Below are 18,971 nucleotides of genomic sequence, written 5' to 3'. Positions count from 1 at the left end.
TTTCTTGAGACAAAGAATACACAGTCTTTTCAATTCGAATAATCCTCTCCTCATTTAATGTCCGACACACTATCACTGAAATAATTACTCCTTAAAAGGTGAAGTAAGAAAGGAAGAAGCTATATGGAAGCTTTTGGGTACCAAACAAATTCAGTTGGACAACGGATGCTCCAACTGTTATCATACATACTCAAACTTCAAAAGGGGACTGCAGATAAATGAGCATGTTTGTTTACTACTCTGATCCAAGGTGCTGCTTATGCCTCTGTCTGGTTACTCTTGTCCTTCTTTTTCTCTGTATCTACAGGATACTTTGTCTTTTTCAGATATATGAATCCACTTCTCCATGTCTGCTCCTGCAAAACAAACTTTAAGCTGACCTGACTTTGGCTTCCATATTTAAGCAGACCTACTGGACTCTTGACTCTCTTACTGTGGTAGTTCCATGATAATGGAGTGATTATTTTTTCTTTGAAGCAATCTTGGTTTTAGTTTACTGCTTTGTCCAAATGAAAAATGGCTAAATTAGCTATCCAGTCGCATAATGTCATTGTTTTTAATGGATTTTGCCCTAAAATCTTCGGTTTCTCCATTCTGAAAGTGGATTATCTTTGTCAAATACAGGATTCCTTAAGAATAAAAAAGGATACATATGATAATTTTAAACAATAATTAATAATCAGATTCTGCAAACTCCTCACTGCGTATCAGTTTCTTAAAGAGGCCCATTTGTCTTAATGGACCTTTTTTTAAATGGACCGGGTCAGGCTGGTCCTTTACACTGTAGCTTCACTTTGGCTTCACATTTAACCCTTTTAGTGCTGAAAGAACTTTCGAGAACTTGCTAGTACTTTGGGTAGAGAGTCATATGTGGAAATGAATAATATAAAAAGTAATAATCAGAGATCGTTTATATACAGTTCTCATGATAGACACCATAATAAGCATACTATGTGTTTTTAAATTCCTGTTAAACTTAAAAGAACTCTTCATTTCAGAAATGAATGACACTTAAGCTTAAAGTTGTTGATTTATCCCGAGTATAGTACATGTAGAGTTTATACATTTAATTCCAGATACCTTCAAGTATCCATGTTCTTAACCTCTGTAATATACATAAAATCATAAAATAATATTTTAATGGGAAAATATTAATCACTGTCAATATTAATATTAGTTAATATTAATATTAAGCCAATATCAATGGCTTTTTATAACCCATACTTCTTATTTAACATCAGTAAAAGTATATATTTTTTATATACAATAAAAACATATAACAATTATTTCCAAGACTAATGGATCTCAAAGTCTGGTGTTATGCGACTCTTAACAGTAAAATAATTAAACTCCTTAATAAACTTATGTCTACAAATTATATATGTATACCAGTGAATGCATCACAATACTACAGAACAGACTAAAATAGAAATGATATACTGAGAATTAAGAGAACATAATCCTACTATGTTTTCCTGCATCCCAGAAGGTTAGATCTTGACCACTGACAGGACAATCTGACAACTCATCACCTAACTAGCACATTCCAAATGTTATTGTGCTTATGAACTACATGGTTATCTTATTTTAATCACAGATTTGATTCAATATGTCTGTACTGGCCTCCTAAGTGATTCAATGTTTTACACTCATGAACACATTTTGAATAACAAGAATCTAAATGAGATTAATGTTTAGCCAAACTTAGGTTGCTGTTTTCAAGGAAGTAAAATAAATAGCTCATTCTAAGGTCAACTCTTCACTATCACAACAAAATTGGGAAGTACTTTTTAAATCATACAGCAATTATCATATAAATAAACCAACAACATTAAAGAAATATCTGAAATACAGACAATCATTAGGACTGGGTAAAAGCCTGACTAAAATATAAAAACTGATTTTATTCTGATTTCATCAGATAGAAGTAAAAAGAAACAAAGAGAATCAAAAATAATCACAATGTATGCTTTTAACCTGCTTCCAAAACGAAATTAGTAGGTAGAAACCTGTTAATATATTTGTATTTATTTAATAATAATAGCAATATATTTCTTTGTTCAGTTATGATATAAATAAATGCAAAATGGCATTACTTTTAAAGCCAATAAAATTTATATACCTTCAAAAGTCCCAGCTAGTTTAAACATAGAAGACCTTACATATAGAACTTGGGTAAATTCAGAATATAAACAAATAAAAGAAAATATTTTGTTCTTGCTGTTAGTCTTCTAGGTCCCGAATAGGATCCTAAAGTTCCAATACCACCAACTGAATAAGAACATTTCACACCAACTCTCTAGTAAGGTCCAACAGTCAAAAACCCCACAAAACTAACATCATACTCAAATTTCAATTATTTACCTTGTCAATCATTTTTCTTGCTTCCACCTCCTCACTGTTGGGAGTCTCTAACTCAATGGTATAAGTACCCTTGTCACTCTGGTCATCATCATTATCCTTTTCTGAAGTAGCAGAAGTAGCTTGATTTTTTAACATTTTATCCATCTCCTGGCTTGGTCTGTGCCCAAGACTCCCTGAACTTCTTAATAATGCAGTTTGTAGGAAGGGTATGGACACCGATGGCTCCTCTGATTTCTGTTTTAACAATTTCCCATGTGGAACACCATGCCCCCCTCTGTGATGCGTAGAGCTAGTCTGTAAAGACAAAGAAACCACTTTGGCATCTGCTGGTGGAGATTTTGCTTTTTCAAGTTTTGTATGTGGTGTTGAGAAAGTAGTTTCCTGACATAAGATTCCTGAATTTTGAGTAAAAGAATATGACCTTCTCTTTCTGGAATGATCTTCATCAAAGAATGCAATCATAAAAGCAGTTTGACTTACAACAGTTTGGTCATGATGCTTTTCAGCAGACTGGACCTTCTTTTTCTGTTCTGAGTGATGGCGTCGTAAATGCTCCTCAAGAGTTGCACGCCTGCTACAGCGCCTGTGCGCACCAGCGTTCTCTGAATCACTCTGCGTGCCATCGTCGTGTTTGTTTCCTAGACACAAGAAAGAAATGGTATAGTAGCCAACAAAAAATTCCAACGAGAAAATCAGAAGCGCACACAAAACTGCTGTTTGTTTTGACACTCTTCCCCTTTCTAATACAAAGTCGCATGTTCTTTTCTGTAACAGGCTCTGCACACTGTCCTCAAATGCAATGGTTACAAATTTAATCAATCAACAATGAGGTTCTTCAGTAACAACTGGATATATTACTTTTCTTTCTCTAAATATTTATAAAAATTTATCAGTGACTTAAAAGATAAGCAGTGTTCCATCATTTCTCACAGTCTGTACTTTATCAGCAACACACGTTAGTTCTGTCTCTGAATCGTAAACTTTTGTCAACAAAACTCCGCAAAAAACTGACTTTTAACATTAAGAGTAAGCAAAGCCTCAACCCTACACAAGAACTACAGGCAAGTAAGAAATGCTGAGTGGAAGGAATAGTCTTCCCCAAGGAAGAACACAACGATTGGTTATCCATTATCAAATGGCCAGCCCTCCCTGAAAACACACACAAACAAGATTATACATACTGAGCAGTTATGCTGTGTAGTGAGGAGTTACGTTTGCAACGAGAATTAATGAAAGAAGAGGGCAATAATTTGAAAGAGACAGAACTGAGAAGGGGTGTCTGGGAGGGTCTAGAGGGAGGAAAGGAAATGGGAAAATGAAGTCATTATAACCTCAAAAAAATAAAAGTAATTTTTTAAAAGACTGGTGTAACTGAAGCTTTAATTAAACAGAATATGAATGTCATAAAAATGGAGTATATCTAAATTGAGATATTCAATACTTTTAAAAGTTCAGTATAACTTTCAATAAAAATATTGGATTTTGTAGCTTCTATTAATAATGACATAATTTTTAGAAACGCTTTCTTAGCAGAGATTTCTAAACTCTAGTGACTTCAAAGAGTTAAAGGATGCTGAGAGCCCTACCAAAAACAATCAAGCCTATGACACCCTTCCGTTTACTAACTGAAATGGTACAAATATTGGCAGATGTCATGTCCAGAAACACAGTGAATTTTGACCCACCAGCCTCCTAGCAACAGTTTTTCTGGATCAGTGCAAGAGTTACTCTAGGCATGCTTCAGATGGAATCATCAATCAAGGATTAACTAAAACCCTTTGAATCTAGTACACTGGAAAATACATTGGCAGGTTCCAATCTTGCAAAAGTAATCTGATTCTGAACATTCCCGAACATTTCCAGGCTATCCACTTTCATGTGAACACCTGCAGATAACGTGTTAGCCAACAAGTCAATCGGAAGATAAGACCTGATGTGTATGAAAGAATATGAGCTGAATATCTAGGGGAAAGGATTTAAAAAGGGCATGGGCTTATTCCTAGTAAGCTTGGAAGCTACCAACAGTGGTGATAATTTAACACAAGAGAATTCCCTACAAAATATAGCAGATAAAAGGAACAAGGATAGACAAGGGAATGGTAGAATTGAATGACATCTTGAAAAAGATACAGAGGGAGCTAATAAGGTAAAAATATTGGGGGTTGGTCTCACTCAAAGTGATATAGTAATATAAAATCCAAATATGTCAAAAATGTAAACTGAAAAGTAAAAAAACCTGTTTAGTAAATGGAATCTCTGCCACTGATAATCTAGGAATCATGGGTAGTATATGGTGTAAATATAACTACTAGTTCAAATACAATTTTTACTACAGCATTGCTTAAAGCATATTGGGGTTGATAAACTCAGTAAGAACCAAAATAATATTTTCTGTACAGCAAGACTTACAATCAGAATTTTTAATGAAAACATCGTTTTGTATCTTTCCTGTTACTAATCTGTTGGAGATTCATCGTTTTCTTTCTGGTAAAATCACTATTCCTTCTAGTGTTTCTGTGTACTACACAAGGTGAGAAGGTGAGGCATCAGGTCAGAGATGCGATCTTCTGTTTCTACTCAGCAAAAAAACCACCACGAAATGCTCAACATGCCCATCACTAATTATGTCTAAATCTAGACGTTCATTTACTGTCTCTCAGGTTTGCTTGGCTGTACTCCGTAACAAGTTATGGCTAAAACAAGCTGCAACTCTCCTAAAGGGTGAAAGTGTATGGGCTTTGTGAACATTATTTTCCTCACTGTCCCAAAGCGCGTGCACTTTACTCTTGTAGGAGCAAGACATCTATCTGTCTGTCTGTCTATCTATCTATCCATCCATTATCAATTGTTAACTCATTTTTATAGCTTCTAAAAGTCCAAGTTTTAAGAAATCATTATTAACTACTATCTTCCTTCATTTATTCACACCCCGAAACTGTTGTCTACTGATAGCAGCTCTCATTCATGAAGCAAGTCAAACATCATCTGTGAATAAGCATGAAGAAATAACATGTGTCTATTTGAGATACAAAGTGAGTTATTGCTGGGAAGGGATTTTCTTGAAGGGCTTTCAAAAGAGGATAATGTTAATTCTGAAAGAAGAGTTCCCAGCAATGAATGGTACCACACTGGAAGATGCCTAAAAGTGGACAGTGAATAGATTTTTGGCAAAATTTTAAAATATATACTGATCAGTGTAAAGATAGTGTTCATATGGATGGATATTAGTGATCCTACTCTTAGCATTAAAACTTTATTTATTTATTTATTTATTCATTTATTTATTTATTTATTTATTGGTTTTTCGAGACAGCGTTTCTCTGTAGCTTTGGAGCCTGTCCTGGAACTAGCTCTTGTAGACCAGGCTGGCCTCGAACTCACAGAGATCTGCCTGCCTCTGCCTCCCGAGTGCTGGGATTAATAGCGTGTGACACCACAGCCTGGCTTTTTTTTTAATGCACTAGAACTTTTTTTTTTTTGGTATGATCTTACTATTAATTAGGATCAAATAGGTCTTGGTGAACAGCAGAGAATAAACTAAATTAATGGCTTAAAATAATTGTTAATACAGTAAATAATAACAATGGCACTGTTATGAAAGGAGTGTAAAAGATTTTTCTAAGCATTTATTTTATTTTATGTCTGTAAGTGGTTTGCCTGCATGTATGTATGTTCAACCTCTGCATGTCTAGTGCCTGAAGAAATCAGTAGAGGGCACTGGACCCCTCAGTGAAAACTGTGTGTAGCTATCATCTGGGTGCTGGAAACAGATCCTGGGTCCAACTGTTGAGCCTGTTCAGTCCATGAACAAAGATTTTTAAATGGTACCTTCCTAAAGGATCTTTTCAATTCAACCATCAAATTATTAAGACCATAAATTTTAAGACAACTTATTTTCAAGGTATATACTATCTCTGGTATTATACTAGCTTATTAATATTATTCATTAAATTTACATTAATGGTCAGTTTACAAATGCTCCTTCAACCTGTATATGCATATTTTTCAATTATATATAAATATCATCTAGTAGGAGTAAATATATCATACATCAGAACTCAAAAACCTTTATGCCAGGTGACTACTGACAAGTATAACTAAATATTATAATAGGTGACAACAAAGATTAGGTAATCACATATCTCACTATCCTGAAATGTCTTAGAAACCAATTGAAAATAAATATAAATTGCTCTTTCTTTATTACTTTACTGGAATTCCTGGGTATGTGGTGTGGATTGAAGCAGTCAGCTCTGCCTTAACAATGATGTCACTAGTTAACATATATTCTAAATTTCAAATAAAGTGTTAAGGAACAGAGTAGGTTACACATGATCCCTACCTCAAAAAGCATTTTTTAAAAACAGATTTAATCAGCTCCTAATAAAAGTCACAGAATGGTTAGATTTCACATATAATCATAATTTTTTCAAAACCATTCCTATATTGATAATATATTAAAACACAAGACAGAATAACACAAATTCCAAAATAAATTCAATTCACAAAAGCCAGTGGGAATAAAGCTGATTATTTGTTATAACCAACATACATGTATAAAGTTTTTAGTGATTATGATTAATAGCTAATGTTATTATATAATAATATATAATGTTCATAAACAGAAATTTAACTTATAATTCTTGATAGCACAAAATTTATATTAGAATAACTAATGCCTAGTAAATACATCTAAACTGAAAGTATGTGTATTGTGAGCAGCCTCTGCTAACAGCTTAGTCTGAAGCGCCCCATCAATAATGTGACTATCTGATAGAAACAGAACTTTCAGACCACACCAAGCAGTTTAATTTGGTTTTCAAAACCTAGATATACTTTATTAGAAGCATGATACAGCGAAAAGATCTGTACGTATCCTTTCTTTAAATCAAGAAAACAGTGGGGATTATCTTTTAGGGAATTCTACTTTATATAATTAGTAAATTTTATATTTCTGTAGGAAAAAACAAAGATAATGACATAAATAACCGTATCAGCCAAAACCAATGTAACCACACTGGGAATAAAATAAAGGATACTTTACTTTAAATGAGTAATTCAGACATGACCAGTGTTGTTGGTCTTTGAGCTTTAAAATTACATGTAAATTTGAAAAGTGAGATATTTTCCACTGTATAATTAAGTGATAACAGTCTGGTAACTTTGATGACCAGCTTTTCCTTATGACATAGTAAGAATTTCTGAAAGTCACTTTACCTTTCAACCTTTTTAAGTACACGGGAACATCACTTTTAATGCTCTTGGAATCCTCTTCTGCTCTTTCCCACACCATCTGAGGAGGGTTGTTCTGTGCTAGCCAGTCAGCTACTTTGTTTTCTGGTGCCATCATTCCTGTCTGAATTCCCGGCAAGTCTTGAGTTCCGGGAGAGGCCTTCTTTGACTTGTGGCGCTGGTCAGAAGTGAATTTTGTCACATGGTCTCTAATAGTTACTTTTCCGGGTGTACTGTCATCAAATTCAATGGTAAATGAAGCATGCCCTGCACCTGCTGTATGGGAACTTGATGTGTCTTTTGTTGGAATCTCATGAATAGTGCTCTCTGCTATTTGTGATGGCTGCTGGAAGTCTTTTGTAGGGATTTCAAAATAACTTGGTTCCCTACAGAAAGGAAAAAGTGATTCTTCATTTGCAGCTGCAGACGGTTCCTCCACTTGCTTGGCATCTATGCTGCACCCTAATGAGAAAAATGAGAGAGAAATCAAAATATTTGGGAGCCTGTAACACAAGGGTCCCTGGTAATGACCATCTGCACTTGGAAGGCAGATGACAATCTGGATGAAAAACAACAGCATTGATAAGACAGAAAAAAAGTCACAGAGATGATCCAATTACCAACAGGAGATGCAAGATAAACAGCAACAATGGCCAAAAAAAAAAGGCAAAACAGTAAAAGATGGACCCTGTATGGACAGACTCATCCATTTCTCAACTAGAAAACTTAGAAAGAAATCATCAAGGTGAGAAAGAATTAAAATATAGAAGGAGATGTTCTATACATACACATGTGTGTGTAAAATATACACACACACAGTATGATAGAAAAAAACATGAATTACCTAATTCAGTTACCAGAATGAGCTATTTGAAACACTTGAGAACAAATGTAGAGCTCTAATAGTGAAGAGGCAGTCAAATGAGGATGGAGATAGGAAGTATATATAGAAGCAATGCTTTGTAAGTAACAATTCCACTTACCAGTCTCTATCATATTCAGAGACCCCATTTTAGGACAAAATTGATAATATGGAAACTTGGGAGATGACACACATGTTATAAGGTAAGAGTAGTTGGCAATAAAACACGTGGTTTGCTTGCAGCATGGCAATTCAAGCAGTCAGTCATATGAAAGAAATAGGGAAAAAATAGAAAACTCTGTAGTCAGCCAGTAAGTCGAGAAGAAGTTAGGTTATTCCTCTGTATAGCAGAATGTGCACAACCGCCCTAAGGTCATGGGTCAAAGCTGAATAACAAGCTGTGAGTGACATGGAGAACAGGCGAATATGGAACACTCTGACAGTTCTTCCACTGATTAAGCCACTGACTGCATAAAGATGTGAAAAGAGGTGGTGTTTGGTAGCACAATGTACAAGAAAAAAGGTGAAGTTTAAGCTGCCCTTTGAGAAAATAAAATCTATTACCAAGACAGTCTATTATCATAAAAGAATTAATATGCAACAAATTTCCCTAAGGCTTAAATATTAACTTTATTTAAATAGTTTTCAGAGTAAATCAATCACAATTTTCTAGGAAGAAAAAGCAAAACAGGCATACTAGGCTGTTTCCGATTTTTCAGTTACATGAACTATTTAGGCTTCTGAAAAATTTTCAAATACTACATCTTTCTACAACCCATTAGGTACAATAATTGATTTCTTTGTAGTACATCGAATATGAAATTATAACAAAACCATCTTCTTTTATGTTACAGAGTAATATTCTTGTCATCAAATATGTGAGATATGATATAGGTGATATCAGGTTCCATTACTAAAATAATGATCATAATAGCCATGGTCACACTGTCAAAAAATGTACACAAAAGCCAGAGAATATTTAGAAAAGAAATTTTCAAAGTAAAAGTTATTCTTTTCAAAATTTACTCCATTTGGCTTTCCAAAGAAAAATGAGAGTATTTCAGAGAAATTATTATAGCAAGGAAGGTGAAAATCAAGAGCAGATAAATGACCTTGGAAACAGTATCCCAGTAACAGTATCAAGAGCCTAGGAGGCTCAGGCTTTGGAGGACATTACTGTAGGTTTCACTGTTCAATAACTTATACAATGATGATTCTCAGTAATAAAGGAAAAACTTAAATTGCTCTTAGCTCTCTAAGAAGGTGGTGATGTAGATATTACATTTCATAATGACTTATAACAAATGGTTTAACTTTTCAATAACTCAGTTGTATAATTTAAAGTTCAATCATCTGAAAAATTTAGTATTCACAAAGATTAATTTCTCTGTAGACAAAGCCATGAAAGGTGTGTTCCTTTTACAACTGTGGTATGACTAGAAATACATATTAGAAAAACTGCTAATGAGTTTTAAGATCATGCTGGAAAAATTAAAGTTTTCTTACAACACTGACAGATGAGTTTGAAATTTATGAATTTCATATTTCTACCCACAGCCAATTTTATTTAAATCAATATTAAACTACATGGGATAGTATTTGCTTATACTAATATTTTATAATTAATCTCAATGATCAAGAATTTAAAAAGTAATTTAGCAACTAAATTAGAATTGAATTTGTATGCCTAAACTAGACATTATTAATAGCTGTTATATATATATATATATATCTGCTAATATATATATGTATACACACGCATACACATATATGTATTTATTTATTTTGAGATAGGTTTTATGTAGCCCAAGTTCACTTTATTTGCTTATTGTTTATTTATTTATATTTGAGACAAAGTTTCAATATACAAAGGACTTCTTTGACTTGTGGAGCTACTCAAAAGTGAATTTTGTTACATGGTCTCTAAAAGTGACTTTTCTTTGTGTACTGTTAACAAATTCAATGGTAAATAAAGTCTGCTCTGCAACTGCTGTATGGAAATCTGGCATCTCTATTACTGAAATCCCATGAAGAGTGTTCTCTTCAGGAGGAAATTAGCATCACTCTGCCTCTATTCTCTTATCTATAAAGTGGGCAGAAATAAGTGACTACTACCTTTAGATATTGCCATAAAGATGAGATGCCAATGGATCATTTGGAAGAAGTGGACAAGTCAAGTGCAACTGAATGCTTGTCATCATTTGTTACGGTTCTACTCTGAACCATAGTGACATGCGGGTATCACTGTATTTTTTAAGTTATGTACATCAGAATTTCAAAGTTGTGTGAGGGAGCAAAGGCTACATTTCTTATGTTTCCTTAATTTTCACTATCATGCAATTATTTTCTGAATTTTGTAATAGTTAAATTGATCTGTTTTTTCTAACCTTTCTAATTAGTTATATTCCCCTTACTCCTTACCAGATAGTTAGTTTTGGTGCAAAATGAGATTAGAATATATGGTACTTGAAGTAAGGAATTTAGAGTTCAGTCATAAGATTTACACAAAAATAATAAATGAAACAGTACTATACACTAGCAATATAATGTCATTTAGTAATTTACAGTGCACATATTGTGGGAGAAGAGGAGGCAGGAATTAGCATAATTCATGTAGGAGTACATTGGGAAAGGACACTAAAACAGTAATAATCAGATATAAAGTACACTACGGAATAAAAAGTTTAAAATCTACTTGTCAGGCAAAACAAGGTCACTCTAGTTTTTGGAACTAAAGATCAGTTCATATTTGCTATGCAAAGATTACTGCAATGAGGTTGAAACTTAAGGTCAAAAGTTTAATTATGAGCCGGGCGGTGGTGGCGCACGCCTTTAATCCCAGCACTCGGGAGGCAGAGGCAGGTGGATCTCTGTGAGTTCGAGGCCAGCCTGGTCTACAAGAGCTAGTTCCAGGACAGGCTCTAAAAAAGCTGCAGAGAAACCCTGTCTCGAAAAACAAAACAAAACAAAAAAAAAGTTTAATTATGACTCAGCAATGAACACGAAGACAACAAAGGTAGGTAATATATTAGATAAAATAGAGAAGATCAAAAAAAATTTAGACATTCTTGATTGACGCCCAATTTCTTTCCTAAAGGAACTTTTTCGTAAAAGAACTTCCTATGGTTTCTAGAACCACTCTTCTATAACATTGCCATATGCCCTAAGGACAAATAACTCCATACCATGCTTCAAGGTGAGCAAGATAATAACTTCACAAGGTTTGCCAGAGACTGATTAGAACAGCAGGTGACCTCAATCTGTGAGGAACTAATGAGAGATGTGCTTAAGATTTTGGGAGAGGTCTCCTTCCAAATCCTAGGAGGTCTTCTGTATACAACATTTGTTCTTTATTGCTGGGTGTGATAAAAAATTTCTAACTCTGAATGCTGATGACTGCAGCTTTGAATGTGAGTGGTAACTCCATCAGTATGTAAGTACTGTGGACAGCAAGACAGATGGCGAAACTAGCTAACAATACTGTCTACTGCACCGAACAACCCTGAGAGACATCACGTATGGGACGCAAAATCTTCATTTACTACTTAGTACTGGACAGCAGTCCTTTCACTTACACCAGAAGGCAGGCTAAATAATACTAAGAAACAGCACCGCTTAAACAAAGCTGTGATAGAAACGTATTGGCAAGCTTGGCATTACAAGACCTACTTCATTATGATAGCTTTTAAAGACTTATACTCTGGTGTAATTACACTATGTCAGAAGACAGAATGTTCATAATTCTCCAGCTAAGCCGGGCGGTGGTGGCGCACGCCTTTAATCCCAGCTCTCAGGAGGCAGAGGCAGAAGCAGGCGGATCTCTGTGAGTTCGAGGCCAACCTGGGCTACAAGAGCTAGTTCCGGGACAGTCTCCAAAAGCTACAGAAGAAACCCTGTCTTGAAAAACAAAACAAAAAACAAAAACAAACAACAACAACAACAACAAATTCTCCAGCTAAGAAAACTGTTTTGCTTACTTTGTTTAAATAAAATAAAAAAAACCTTAAAACATTCTGATGTGGTCTGTCCTTGTCTCAGAGTCACACTCTGTCCTCTAAACTGACTCTTAATGTCTGTATTTATTTCCTCCACATTTGGATCCTTATCTGCTGTTACTAAACAAACTGGCTGTTCCATCCTTCAGTTCTGATGTCTCTTCAACAACTCTGTGACAATCGGTATCTCCATTTATCTTGGAAATTTTGTCTTTTCTAGATACTGGTCACCACTTATCCACACCACCAACAAAAGAACATATTCCTTACTTACTGACGCGAGGATCTTTCTGTACTTTGGCTGCTGAATTCTGAATCTAAGTGCTGTCCTATCTCAATAAAGTAAGCATACTAAGGCTCTAAGGAACTTATAATTTCAATTATATTTCTGAACATAACAGAATTATTTTATTTTACAGTGAGTATATAAGCAGGAATCAAGTAAAAACATGTAACTCACATGTCCTATTATTTTATCAATTCATGAAAATATCTTAAAATACTTAATATGTTCAGTTATAGCATTAATTTTTTATAGTTGTCAACAATTTCATAAGCTGGAAAAATATAACAAGCATTTCAAAAGCAAACCATCATCACCTTTAAAAAAATTAAGTTATGGTACAGGTCATTTTTCAGAGTAGACTGACTTTTGTTTGGAATACACTTGATCAATATGAATTTAATATCACAGCCACTGAGGTACTTTTACCTGAAGTCCCAGCTTCATGACTTTTTTCTTCAGGCTTGCCATTAGACTTGAAAACTCTTTGTTCATCCACCTCATCATCTCCCCACCATGATGGCTGCCCATATAAGGGAGTACCACGGGGCATAGCAGAAACATCTAAAAGAGATGGGGAGGAAAAAAAATTACTAAAGTAGATGAAGCAGGAAAATACATTTTGCATGATGCTAGATTTACTTAGTTGATTAAAAGTACTCAACTTTCAGTAATGTAACATTTGAAAATGATCTTAAACGGCACTAAACATGACTAAGTGAACAAGTAATACAGCTTACTATATCTAATCCAACAGCTTTTTGTTAAGTGTTAAGGGCTCTCTGATCTGTATCTGAGCCTCAGTAACAAATGATCTTTGAGTATTTAGACGGAAGTGTCTTAGGTGAAAGAATCTTGTTACCAGAGGAATAATGAAACCAGTCTGATCAGAAATGTCATTAAATCTTATATATAAAAAGATGAAATGAAAGCAAATACTGGCACGAGCAACAACACAAAGTATTATACAGTAACTATATTTGCATTCAATGCTATCAAATCTGCAGTTTCAGTAGCTGTAGTACTGTTTATCAATTTAATAAATTTGTTATGTGAAGGGACTATCTACATAAAGCATCTTTGTAGTTATTAAAACTGTAAGCATTATATGAGGATGGTATAGTATTATTAAATTTTCCCTTTTACTTCAATTGTAATTCAGAGAACTATAGATAATATGAAACAATAAACTATTTCCTTCAAATATTGAAATTACTTTAAATATTTAACATATTGGGTGTACCTGCACATAGTTGTCAATGTTTCCTAGGGAAAACGGGATATATTAAAATGTACTCTGGGATCAATCATTATTTTTATACAGGCACATGTGTTTGGGAACAAAGAATGTAATTTCTTCAAAATAAAGTATAAATTAGGAATTTCCAAAAGAGTTAACTTACTGTAAAGTATATTATATTGACAATGATCATGGGCTGTTACTGTAATATACCTTTTATTTGACAAACTACCATGTGTTGTTTGAGGTCACTGAGAAGCTAGTCCTGGATTGGGGTAGACACCAAGCTCTACTTCAAACCCTGAGAGGGTTTGTCTCAAAGAGTCTTCCAAGGTCTGGGGATAAGCTAGTGCCCCTAACTCTGATTGTTGAGAGAAAACAAAAGTGTCCAAAAGTAAAACATGTGTTCTTGAGGACAACAGAGGTTATTATTATTAATCCCGGAATATTAAATGTCTGCAGAGGAAGAGAGAAGCTGGAAATGCAGCTCTGGGAAGCTGAGCCACCAAGAGACAGCTTAATTGAGAACAGTAACTGACTGCCTCAGTTTCCCGTTAGTTTCTGCGGGAATATATGAACAATCTATTAGATGATGTTTTCTCTCCGTATTTTATGTGCTGTTAATTGCAAGCCTCACCCCAAGGGACAGTCTACTCTGTCTGGGACTTTGTATTGGGAACTCCAGTTGGCGGCTTTAAAGGAGCTTCCAGAGTTGGTTTCTTAGAGCACCCGATTTATGCTTTTCTTTTGTGCTTCTTTTCTTCTTCCCCTCCCACTTCCTTCCCTCCCTCTCTCCCCCTGAATAGATGTGGCTATTGCAGATCACTCTTCAGATCCTACAGGGCACTTACCCACAGATTTCTCCTCGGATTTCAGGGTTTCTGTAGTTCTATGCTGCACCTCGGCAGTAGCATCCACTTTTGAGTCTGTGCCTTTAGCACTTGCCGATTTTGATAATTCTGATTCTGAAGATTTCTGGGACAACTGAAGCTGAATAGTAAACTTCTCATGCTACAAAACATTTAAACCAAAGGGAAGCTTTCATGAAAGACGTCTACTGTAGTGAGCAATAGGCTAACAACAGGATAAATGCTTACCTTAAGAGCTTCTTCAGGGACCCTCATCTCTCCTCGAACTACAGTGAAGAGATTTGTATGTAAATAGAGCTAAGGAAGAATATAACTCCAAAATTTTGGTCCCTGTTCTTGAAAATGGTTATCATGTATAATCTGGAAATTGTCCTACTTCAAGAGTAAATATAGAACATTGTATTTATTTATTTTCTATTTATACAGGTCTTGGGGATTAAATCCAAAACCTTGCATATGCTAGACTACTACTCTACCACTGAACCACATTCTCAGATTAAAAAAAAATTTTTTTTTCTTTTGTAGACAAGGTCTCCAGGCTGTCCTCAAATTTAAGATTCTTCTGGCAGCTCACAGAATACCTGGAAAGTAAGATGCGCCTATAATACTCCCTTTAATAAGAAAAAATACTTAAAATACATAATTTGTCATTTATAAATATTAACAACCTTAAAAAATCTGAAGGAGTTGATTACTCAAATTTTTATAAACTTTAGTAAAAATGAGGTTTATTTTATAAATACAAAGAAAATAAATGCTGTAATTAGGGTTCATATGCAACCATAATACCCCCTTTCCCTCCATGTACTGCAGTAAGGTCATATTACATTGTAAAACAATGAGTCTATACACATAAGAACAAGTGCTAAATATAATGAATACTTTCATTATTATACCAAAACAACGAGGTTTCTTATTAAGGATCAATTCACTAGAGGTCATATTTCCTACCATTAGTTAACCTTAAAATTTTATAATCATATACTAATTCAAAGCATTCATCAATCACTTTAAGGGTAGAAAATTGTAATCACTGTGGTGTGTGTGTGTGTGTGTGTGTGTGTGTGTGTGTGTATGTGTGTGTGAAAAAGGGAGGAAGGGAGGGAGGGAGGGAGGAAGAGAGAGAGAATGTCCAAATGTAATGGGAGCAGTAAACTTAACAGAGCTTCTTAGAGCTGTAAACAACCTTGAAGAATACTCTTTTCAATCCACTGACTTTTGTTCTTATTCAATAAATAATTCAATGAACAGAACCCCCTACCCCCAAAGAATCTACTTATAGAATTCTGTCTGGAGCTTTATTGTTACTAAAGTGGCTTCCTAGTGCTTTAGAATATTAAAATTATTTCCTTTCTTGTCATGTACAAATTTGCTGATACACATAAAAACATACATGTAACTAAATATTTAGTGAAAATTCGTCTAGCAAGCAGTTCTCATCCTGTGGGTCACAACTCCCACAGGGGTTGCCTATTAGATATCCTGAATAGCAGATATTTATAATTCATAACTAACAAAATTACAGTATGAAATAGCAACAAAATAAAATAATTTTATGGTTGGGGATCACCACAAGGATCACAGCATTAGGAAGATTGAGAAATTACTGGTCTAGCACTTTTTTGCCTCAGGAATTAAGAGAAAGATATAAAATACAAAAGGAAGAGTCAGATTATCCGTATTTGCACATGTGATGATTCTATATCTAAAAGGCTCTACAGATTCCATCAGATCTTAAACACTTTCAGAAATATTGTAGGGCATAAAAATCAACATAAAACAACAACAAAAATTTTGCTGAGAAAAAAAAATCTGAAAAAAGCATTCCATCTATCTGCCAAAATAAATTACCTAGGGATACACCTAAGGAAGTAGACCGTATCAATGAAAACTTGAGACACTGGAAAAATAGCTGTCCATAGAAATGCTCCTAACTGGCAGAATTATATGTCTCGAATATAGATGTTATACAAGTAATTTACAGATTCAATGCAATCTTAATCAAAATACCAATGTCTTTATGCAAATATAAAAGATAATCTAGAAATAAATATAAAAACACAAATGGCCAAAAACAGCCAAAGCAATTCTAAGTAACAAGAACATGGCTGGAAATATCACAATACCTGATCTCCAAAGTACACTGCAGAACAAGTGACAGAGACTGACATGCTGTCAACAGAACAGAACAGAGGGTCCAGAGGCAAACCCCCACAGCGACGAACAGCTAATATGACAAAGTTGTCCCAAACACATGCTGCAACAAAGACAGTCTATTAAAAATCAGTGCTGCAGGCAAAACTGGGTATCTACTTTCAGAAGTATGAAATCTGATCCAAATCTGGCACAAAAATGAACTCAAAGTAGATGAAAGGCTTTAATTTAGAACCCGAAATGCTGATGCTGCTAGAGAAAAACATTTCAAGACATAGCCATGGCCAAAAACTTTCTGAACAGGATCTGATAGCACAGCAAATAGCCTTTGTGGGATTGCATGGAATTATGAAACTTCTGCACAGCAAAGCAAACTACCAGCAGAGTGAACAAAACAGCCACAGAATGAGAGAAAATGTGTTCAGTTCTGAAGACAAATATATATGTGTACACATATATATATGCACAAAGGATGTTGAACATCTATCAAAGAAATGAAAATCAAAAGTACTTTGAGTTCTATCTTACCACATCAAAATAGCTGGCTATTATCAGGAAAATAAAAGACAACAAATTCTGGTTGAAAATATGAGGGAGTGTAAGCTGATATAAAAATTATAGGCATCTGTATCAAGGTGTCTCAAAAAAACAAAAAGACAGTTATTATATGATCCAGCTATCCACCACAACTGGGAATATACCAAAGTGTTCCACATCCCACCGAAGAGGTACCTGAACATCTGTATTTATTATTCTTTATTCACAATAGCAAGGAAACAGAGCCAGCACAGATGTCTATCAACAGTTCAATGTTTAATGAAAATGTAGTACATACACATAGTGGAACTTTACTCAGCTATAAACAAAAAGAAATTATAAAGTATGCATGGAAGTGGGTGGATCTGTAATTCAGCAAGGCAACTAAAATACAGAAAGACAAATACTACATTTTCTATTTTGTATGCACAATAGGAAGCATCTACCAGATATGAAGGAAGGAACTTACTAGGCCCCTTCACTGCCACATTTGTGATCATTTGAATGATCACAAGTTTCTGAGGTTTGATTGTTGTTTTGAGTTTAAGGTAATTTTGAAAATTTGAATATTTCACTGAGATTCATCCTTTTCACAAGAAAAACTCTCTAGTTAGAAAACAGACTTACGGTATATGCATTATGTTCTCTAGTTCAAATCTTAAGCCATGTTAATGTTGTCTCTCCTTTAAGGTGATGGTGTTAATCAGAGCTTTCCACGCTAGGGCATTTTCTGTATAGACTGGCTATCAATTTTATATACGAATAAAGCATGACAAGTTCCCAAGACTAGTATAATTAATACAGAAACAAACACAGCTAACACGTAAAATGATTTAGAAAATTCTGTCCCATGAAATAAAATTTCTGCCAATTTAACAGCCCTATGTATCTTTATATCTGGTTCTCAACCTTCTTAATGCTGCAACCCTTTAATACAGTTCCTCATCTTGTGGTGACCTCCCCGACCATAAAATTATTTTCACTGTTACTTCATAATTTTATGTTATTTAAAACATTTACATTTATTTATGTGGCATATGTGTGAATGCATGTGCACCAAGACATATATGTAGTGGTCACCCAATATACTGCAGAAGTCTTTTCTCTCCTCCACTCTGTGGGTCATGGGGACTGAGCTCAGGTTGCCAGTCTTAGCAGCAAGTAACCTTACCTGTTGAGCCATCTCATAAGCTTCACCAGATATATTTTTTAAAAGATTTAGAATATATAACAAATAAGTATTTAATTTATATTTTTACTTTTTCAAATATAAATGTAATGTGCTATAAAACTATTCTAGCTTTAAATTTTAAACTTTAAATTTTCTATCTTTTGTTACTTGTGCTAATACATTTGAATATCAGCTAGAGCTATCTGAGACTACAATTTCTCTTGATAAAGTGATCTAAGTCTACCAGATTGCTAATGTTTAACG

At 34.5% G+C, this 18,971-nt stretch overlaps 1 protein-coding gene across 11 annotated transcripts in view; it reads right to left on the bottom strand.

The window, feature by feature from the left end:
- Cep170 (centrosomal protein 170) overlaps positions 1-18,971 on the bottom strand; it is an 84,881-nt gene that overhangs the window by 40,191 nt on the left and 25,719 nt on the right. For 5 of the 11 annotated variants that reach the window (XM_038348698.1, XM_038348699.2, XM_038348700.1 and 2 more), the window contains exons 5-10: positions 15,074-15,132; positions 14,828-14,987; positions 13,166-13,300; positions 7,582-8,058; positions 2,845-3,002; positions 2,365-2,658 (exon numbers count right to left, since the gene is read on the bottom strand). In XM_038348698.1, the coding sequence (XP_038204626.1) occupies positions 2,365-2,658; positions 2,845-3,002; positions 7,582-8,058; positions 13,166-13,300; positions 14,828-14,987; positions 15,074-15,132 (1,283 nt within the window). Of the gene's footprint in view, positions 1-2,364; positions 2,659-2,844; positions 3,003-7,581; positions 8,059-8,579; positions 10,150-13,165; positions 13,301-14,827; positions 14,988-15,073; positions 15,133-18,971 lie in introns of those variants that run through there. The other 6 variants (XM_038348703.2, XM_038348705.2, XM_038348706.2 and 3 more) reach the window with 2 other exon arrangements.

The sequence above is a fragment of the Arvicola amphibius genome, chromosome 12 (genome assembly GCF_903992535.2).
Source record: "Arvicola amphibius chromosome 12, mArvAmp1.2, whole genome shotgun sequence".
Classification (NCBI taxonomy): domain Eukaryota; kingdom Metazoa; phylum Chordata; class Mammalia; order Rodentia; family Cricetidae; genus Arvicola; species Arvicola amphibius.
This window is presented reverse-complemented; position numbering and strand designations above follow the sequence as displayed.